Source organism: Apis laboriosa, unplaced genomic scaffold (assembly GCF_014066325.1).
Source record: "Apis laboriosa isolate Shangri-la unplaced genomic scaffold, ASM1406632v1 scaffold41_cov147, whole genome shotgun sequence".
NCBI lineage: Eukaryota > Metazoa > Arthropoda > Insecta > Hymenoptera > Apidae > Apis > Apis laboriosa.
In genome coordinates this window covers 219,685-228,102 of record NW_025223220.1, presented here as the reverse complement: position 1 = coordinate 228,102, position 8,418 = coordinate 219,685, and the positions used below count along the sequence as shown (strand labels likewise).

General features: G+C 47.0%; 1 protein-coding gene across 3 annotated transcripts in view; it reads right to left on the bottom strand.

Moving 5' to 3' along the window:
- LOC122716040 (probable JmjC domain-containing histone demethylation protein 2C) overlaps positions 1-8,418 on the bottom strand; it is a 291,449-nt gene that overhangs the window by 108,949 nt on the left and 174,082 nt on the right. For all 3 annotated transcript variants that reach the window (XM_043938733.1, XM_043938735.1, XM_043938734.1), the window contains exon 8: positions 2,548-5,062. In XM_043938733.1, coding sequence (XP_043794668.1) covers positions 2,548-5,062 — 2,515 coding nt within the window. The remainder of the gene's footprint in view (positions 1-2,547; positions 5,063-8,418) is intronic.

Sequence of the window (8,418 nt, the reverse complement as noted above, 5' to 3'; positions counted from 1 at the left end):
GAGAGAGAGAGAGAGAGAGAGAGAGAGAGAGGGTACGGCGTTTCGAGGGGAAAAGGCCGTTTCGCCGCAGTATTTTGCTCGATCGAGATAGCCCGAAGTCCCCGTTTGCCTCTTTGATATACCGTGCCACCCGACATTTTGCGAATCGTAGCGTTAAATTCGAGGAAGAACCGATATTTCAACGAGAGAAGGAACTTGGCTTCTTTCTCTCGAAAGTGGGCCGAGTTTCGGATCTTTAAATTTTAATTAAATCTTCCCCGAGAAGTCTTTGCCGGAATTCGAGAAATTTCAAGGGGATCCGATTTAAAAGATGGAATTTCGTGCGAGCGTCGTGTTGATGATTGTTTATATATTTTTATTTATCTTTTTCTTTTCGTTTGCATCACGTTCGATAAAAATTTCCTCTTCCATTCTTGTGATATAAATATGTATATATATTTATGCGACGTAAGAAGTAATCAGTGTATATTTACACGATAAGAGAAAAGATTAAACTGATTTCGATTGATGTTAATAATAACAATAATATTTTATTCGATTCGAAGATTCGGGGAAAATGCGGTTTTTCACAAACCGAGACAATTGTTTTCCAACTGAAGAAAATTAGAAAAATTCTTTTTTGTACATATTTATACATTTATCATGTGCGCAATGGACGTAGAATCCTTTTCTTAATTCCTGAAATTTTTTTCCTGACCGTAAAAGACTAGATAATTACAACACATGTTCCCAATATACACGAGAGAATGCACCAGAGCGAAAGTATAATATATGCCACAAGTAAGATCCTGTGACCGAAAGTAGAAGCAGAAACTCGAAACAGAAGAAGGGTACTCGATACTCGTCCTTGCTTGCTTTACGAAACATTCATATCCGCGCGGGGCTAATTATTAGCTCTTGCCTTTCGTTAATATCTCCGCTCGTTTGCTCGTTAATTAACTTGTTCGCGGGAACGTGAACGAATCGCCGAGCTCGAAAAGGGACGCGTCTTTGGTTGGAGAGGGGAGGAGTGGGGGGAGGCGTCACGCTCGAGTTGAAGCGCGTTCAGCCTTCTAAGAAGGTTGTGGAAACAGCGAGAAACCTATGACCGGCTACGTCGCAATTTATCCGGTGACGTTGGTTCGTTAAGTCGATGATAGGCGGTAAAAAGTGCGCGTAGGACGAATACACGACACGATTTCGACACCACCCCGAATAAAACGAATTTACGCGACAACGAGGCCTTCTTCTCTTCTCCACTACACCATAACATCGTTTTTTCTCAACGAGAACGAACTACTACTTAAGGAAAGCGTTTTCGCTGTCCGATATCGATCTCGTCGAGAGAATTAATTTTTACGCGTACGTGCAAGACACGTAATAAATTATTACCGTTTTATTTCTTTGTTATTTCGAAAGTTTTTCTTTTTTAGAAATGTCAGCTTTCCCTTAAACTCGACGATCTTCGAATATTGTTCAACCTTCACGGAGTAGAATTAATAATAATACGAACCACTTAACCATTTATTCGAAAAACTTTATCTTAATATCCTAATAATAACGAGTGACGTGAAACGAGATAGTGAGGTGAAACGAGACGAGTCAATGTCGAAAAAGAAATGTCATAAAAGAATTTAGAAGAACAAAGCGAGACATATATTATTTCTCGCTATATTGGAAGATAAAGAAGTTGATTAGCATTAACCAGAAATTTAAACGACGGGCCGTGAAAAAGTAGCGAGTCGACGTTATCCCGACACGACGATTCACCCCGGCGACGAAAGAGGGTTCAACGACACTCGACTCGACCTAGGTGGCTCGAATTTATTTATACACACGAGGCAAAGGAATTTGGGGTCATCGGTTGGCGATCGACTAGGGTCGTAGGTCGGGCCGAATAGTTGGATCGGCGAGGCTGTTGTCCTCCCGCATCGCGATAATCGAGCGGAAGTTGGCAGCGAGTCGCAGCTGCTGCCCGGAAATGCGGACAGGTAGAGGACGTGGAGGCACGTCCGCCTCCTTCCACGCTACCGGCCACTTTTTCGTCTCCTCCCTCTTATAGGCGGCAGTCACGCGAGAACAAACAAAGAGCCCTCGAACACCGAGGCTCGCGCAAGAAACGCTGCTGCACGCAGCAGCTGCCCCGCGCAAAGAGAGAGAGAGAGAGAGATGGTACGCTTCCACGATGGCATTTCTCGTTCCCTGGCCGAGCCCGCAAGTGTGCACGCAAGGTGCAAAAACGTGCAGAAACGCTATTGAAACCGAGCCAAGCGGATCGAAAAGTTGAAACCGATAGCGGTCGATCCTATTGTGATCGAGGGGACGACCAAAGTTCTTGTATTAATCGCGATTTCATCGTCCTAAACTCTCTCTTTTCCACTCTCCCTCTCTCTTCCCCCCCCTAATTTCGATATTTCTCCTCTACGTAAAAATCGAAAAAAAAAAAAAAACGAAATTTCAACGAACGGTAGCGATTGAAATCGAAATCATCTGTCCAATTTATCCAATTCCAGTTATCGTAATAGATACTTTTCGTTCACACATCGAAACAACAGAATCAACACTCACCGAAGTATCCTCTCCCTCTCGACGATCTCCTCGGTGGTGGGCTGGGCGGGTCCGAGCAACGAGTGGGGCAACGGCGGGTACCTCTGCGACCTCCACAGCATTTCGGACGCGACGGCGGGATGATGATGACCGGGTGGAGGTGCCGGGCTCTGGTAGCCGACCGGTGGAGCGGTCGCGGCGGCCGCCGCCGCCGCCGCGGCCGCGGCAGCGGAACTCGGGCCGGCGGTGGGGGGCGGCTGAGGATGGGCCATGAGCAACGAGGTGTGCTGCACGCTCTGCACGTGCCAGACCCTTGCCGGCGTGGTGGCAGCAGCGGGCGTCGACGAGTTGGTCGCCTCGTCGACGCTGAGCGCGGAACTCCTGCTCCCGCTTCTCTCGTCCCCGGACCCGGCGCTCCTCAACGAGCTTACCCCGCTGTCCGACCCGCTGTCCCCATAAGCGCCGCTCGCCGCTCCGCTACCGGCCACACCTCCGACCGCCCGGATACCGACCGCCGCTGGCACACCGGTGAGCACACCGCTTCCAGGTATACCGGCCCCGGCCTCCACTTCCATGAGGCCGGCTTCATCGCCGCCCCTAGATGCGTGCGACTGCTGTTGCACCTCGAGGAGGCTCGAAGGGGTCAGCTGGTGATGATGCTGCGACTGTTGCTGGTGTTGCGCTTGATGGTGGCCGCTGTTCGCTACCTGATGCTGGTGCAACGGTTGCTGTTGCTGTTGCTGCTGTTGTTGCTGTTGTTGCTGAGAATGGTGATGTATCACGGGACTACCGGTCGAGTAACGTTGCTGTTGATGGTGGTGGTGGGGGGGCGTGTGATGATGATGCTGATGGTATTGTTGAAGGTGATGGTGATGGTGACCAGGTACCGGCGGTGGCGGCTTGTTCAGTCTCTCGGCTAGAATGACAGGGCTCTCGTTGTGCCGATTCCGTTCCTGCTCCCGTTGCTGCTCCAGGAGCAGGCTCTGCCTGCCAGAGCCGCCGCCGCCGCTGCCACTAAGCGGACTCAGCCTCTCCAGCACGGAGCCTGAGTCCTGACTGCTCGACTCCAGCAGCTCGACCACCGATTCGACGCTCGCCGCCCTCGCGCCGCTCACGCTACCCACGCTATCCTCCGTGCCTAGCTCGGTAGTCAGCTCGGTTCTTCGCGAGTCTTCCTCCTCTTCCTGCTCCTGCTCTTCCCGCGCTTCCTGCTCCCGATGATCCTGTCTCCTCCTCCTCCTCCTCCTCCTCCGTTCGCGCTCCTCCGCCGATCCCTCCCCGTCCTCGCGCTCGTCCCCGTCCTCGCTCTCCCCCTCTTCCCCCCCCTCGAGGACGTCTCCTCCTCCTCCTCTCCCTACTACCTTGCTGCCTACAACCTTCGACTCGGTGCTCGCCGATTTCAACAGCGAAGTCGAAGCATCGGGATCGAGGAGCGAGGAGGCGGTGACGACGACGCTGCTGCTGCTGTTGCTGCTGCTGCTGCCCTCGACGACGTTGCTCTCGACGACGGCCACCGACGACGACGACGACGACGACGAGTCGAGCAACGATCCATTCACCAACACCTGCTGCCTCTGCTGATTCTGCTGCCGCTTCTCCCCCTCCCCCTCTTCCCTCGAGCCGCCAACACGCTTCCGACCCGCGTTAAATTGACCCTGTTGAACAATCGAGGAGGTGGTATCGCCTCCAGGATCTACTTTGTTCGGAGGTGGTGGCTCGGGTTCCCTGTCCCTCTCCCTCGACTGGCTCTCCTCGTTCTCCTCTAGTTTCTTCTCGATCCTCTCCTCTCCTCTCCCCTCGTCCTCGTCCTCCTCCTCGTCCTCCTCCTCCTCTTCCTCTCCCCTCCTTTCCTCCTCTTCCGTTTCCTCGGGATCGGACGCGGCCTCCTCCTCGTCGCAACCTCCTCCTCCTCCTCCTCCTCCTCCTCCTCCTCCTCCCTTCCCCCCTTTCCGCTCGGACCTAAGCTTTCTACTACTTCCACCACCGACAGGACTTGTCCTGAGCCTCTTGGTCAGGGGATCGCAACAACGCTCTCCTCCCCCGTCCTCCTCCCCCTCTCCCCCGTCGCCACGGTTCTCCCCCTCGGATCTACCGCCTAACCGTTCCTCCTTCTCGGACGATTTTACGTTGCCCGCCGAGTTCTCGGCGATATCCTCCTCCTCCTCCTCCTCCTCCTCTCCCTCCTCCTCCCCTTCCTCCTCCTCCTCCTCCTCCTCCCCCTCCTCCCCCGCCTCTGTTTTCGTCTCCTGGCAACCGCCGAGCCTCGGCCTTCGTCTTACGGGCCTTTGATTCTCGATCGGGCTCTTCACCACGGTACCGCGTTTCCGGAGCTTGCTCGACGCGGTGTTCGCCTCCTCCAATACGGTCCGTGGTATACGATTGCCGGGCCTGCCCGACGCCGGACCTTTATTCTCCCTGTCCTCGGCCTGCCGCGTGGATGGATTGCTCTCGCCTACCGCTTCCTTCTCTAGCTTCTCGCGGCTCCCGCCACCCTCGCTCACCCGTCTTCGCCGGCTGTTGCGCGCCGAGTTCTTCTCTGAAACAGGAAGAACGGTGTTAGATCAACGATTCTATTTCTTGTAAGAAATTTTTTTTAATTTTAACTTTAATTTTAATTTTTAATTTTGTGAGAAAATTTGCGTGGCGGGGAATTTTATCCGTTGAAAAAATCTGTTTGGACGGGGAGGGTTAGGGTTATTTTATTATATTTATTTTTATTATAGTGTGATAATTTTTGGAAATAATAATCATGGCTCGGATTCTTGATAAGGAGGAGGAGGAGGATAAGGATGTCGGGAATGTCGAGAGGATCGGAGATATCGGCGGGTGAATTTTATGTTATGCGTCGTTCAACGTGTAATCACTTTTATCGATCGAGTAACCGGTGTGTCCCATGTTTACGCGGTAAGTGGAAGGTTGTTCGCGTACCCTTGTTCATCCTTGTCGATTAAGGTCGATCGATTCGACGTAGCCAGTCGCTGTGACGGCCGTAGTGTCACGTAAGCAATTACAGAGGACGAGCATCTATAGCCCCCCCCCTCTCCTCCGTCGACGACACGTTCGATGACTTTTAAGCGTATTTCGAACGTGTGATTATAATGGTAATAGTATGCACATATGTTTGCTCGTAAGCAATAATAGGATTATAGAATTAGGGCATCTCTCCTCGTATTTTCTTTCTTTCTGTTTTGTTCTATGTGTTATAAAATTTTGAAAGAGGGAGGGAGATATATATATATATATATATAAATTTATGATATTCAAAAAATTTTTTCAAACTATTCGTTAATGTCGTTAATGGTTAATTGGTGAATTATTGTATCGAGAGAGAGAGAGATTCTTTTCATCGCATGAAAATCTAATTGAATTATCACGGAAAAATTATTTTTAAAGGAAAATGAAATGAAATTGAAATTCTCTCTCGTTTAAACAAATTCTGTTTGTATTTAATTCATTACAATCAGCGAGGGTCACGGTAGAAGGAATGATAATTATATTTCTGCCATCTCTATTTTCGAAAGATCGGATTTAAAACAAAAAAAAAAAAAAAGAGAGAGAGACTCGAAATTAGAACTGATCCAATGGAAGAGCAGAAACCCATTCGAATCGATCGTCGTTAGAAAGGAAACGAATGGAAGAAAGCAATCGGTGAAACAGCAGTCTTCCTCTATCGAGCAAATAATTCTCCAGGATCGACCTTCGAGAGATTCCACCGACACTGCTTTCATCTCCTTGACCCCGATCGAATCCTCGATATTCGATTCGAGCAAACACTGCATTCGGAAAATTGGCCTCCAGCCCTACTACTACACACTTTCGTGCCAGCTCCACCAACTCTACCACGGACTTTTAGATTGATTCGATGGATGCGGATACCTGTAGAGGGAATTATCCGCTGCAACACGTGAACAATCGCGAAAAACGATTGAAATAATTCTTTTCGTTTTTATAATTTGAAAACTTAGAAACACACGATAATTTTAACGATTCTTTATTCATACGAGAAATAATAAGAGTTCTCTGTTGAAAGATCTTGCTTTTCCAAAAATTATATTTTTCTTATTTATTCAAACTATATCGATTTTTTAGAAAAAAAGATATAGTTTTGTATATATATATCGTGAATAAAATGAAGAAAAATCGTGTAGAATTCATCTGAAACGAGCGAAAAGCCTTGGAACTTTATATCGGATAATATTTACATCGATAATATAATATAACATTTTTTATTTCATTTATTTTCCTCTTTTTTATTATTTTTATTATCATAAAATTGTCCACAATGTGGAAAATAAATTCCTCCTTCTTTTTTCTTTTTTCAAACACGACTCTATATATACATATATATCCGTCATATTGTCAACGCGTAATTAAAATTCATTTGAAAAAAAAAAAAGAAAAAAAAATAAATGTTCCATCTTCGATAGCGATAACGATTCATCATTGGGAAAAAAGTAAGCCAGGGGCGCGATAATCCGTTCGCAAATACGCGACAGAAGGAAGAACGGAAATGGCAACAGTCGGAGGAATCAGCGGTAGAAGGAACGAAGGAAAACGAGGAACACGGGCAGGTGGAGGAGGCAGAAAGGCCACGGGTGAGGGGAGGTCGGGGAAACGAAGGCAGGGGAGAGGGATTTATTACCAAGGATTTACTGTTATTACCCGGAGGGGGAGAAGCACTCGAGCGGCGCGCGGCGTTGCATACGTGTGTGGGGTGGTGCGTTTATCCGATGCACAGACCTCTATATATATATATATGTGTGTGTGTAGCCAGAATATACATGGTCGCGTGCATGTAACGTGGATAAGCTGGATTCGCAAACTCGACGTTCCGCGTCTCCTAGCGACTGCGGTTTGTCCCACCTCGGCCCTCTGCCGCGTATCCATGCATTACGCTCTGCGTAATTGAACAGCGCCAACGTACTTTGCTTTACATTTTAACTCGCCTCCCGCTATTATTCCCGGGACGCCAGGAACAAACTTTATCCGATTATTGTTTCGAATGGGAATAAAAGGAAGAAATAAAAGATCGTTCTCCCATTCGTTTCGGTCGGGAGGATCGAACCAATCTCGTCGTTCTAGGTTAAAATTTTCGATTGTTGGAAAAAAAAATGGAACGACGTTTCGAGAACGATGTTCGATCGATTCTACAAGGATTAATTGTTCATTGAGTATATTGTATCTTAACGTTATGACGTTAGAATGGTGATGTTACGATTTCGTTTTCCGAAATATACTTTGTTTACGTTACGTTACGACTCGTTTCGAAGCAGGTCAATGAAGTTCGAAATGAGAGCTCAGTCGATAATCGATCCGAGCTCGCTCGATTACTATTGAAATTCCAATATGGCGATTTCAATATGGCGCTGTCGTAAAACGAATTGCATCTGTTTGGATTGGCTTCGATAATTCGAAAAGTTGCTCGTGCAACTTGATCAAAGTGTTGTGTATAAAATTGAAAACCACGACTCGTGTCGAGAGTAGAATTCTCAATAGAACAGTGTGAACAAATTTAATGCGGATCGATAATTGCTGTTTTGTTTTCGATAGTGTAGTGTCTATATCGGTTACATACATGAATAAAAATTGATCAAAATTTTCTTTTTGACAATATATTTCAAGAACCTTGAATGTACATATAATTATTTCTGTAATCTCGAATTGATTTGATCGATCGATTTTACGGACAAAAGGAATATCTGTCTTATGAGATTTCTTCCAGTGCATATCTTAATTATTCTTATAATTTGTATGTTTTCCGCCATTTATAATCATCAATCGAATTACAAAAACTAGATCTATAAAAACTGGCTGTACCAAAGAGCAATAAATAATAAATGAACTTATATCCCCAATTATTAAATATTCAGCATAAATTTGAAACGAATTAAC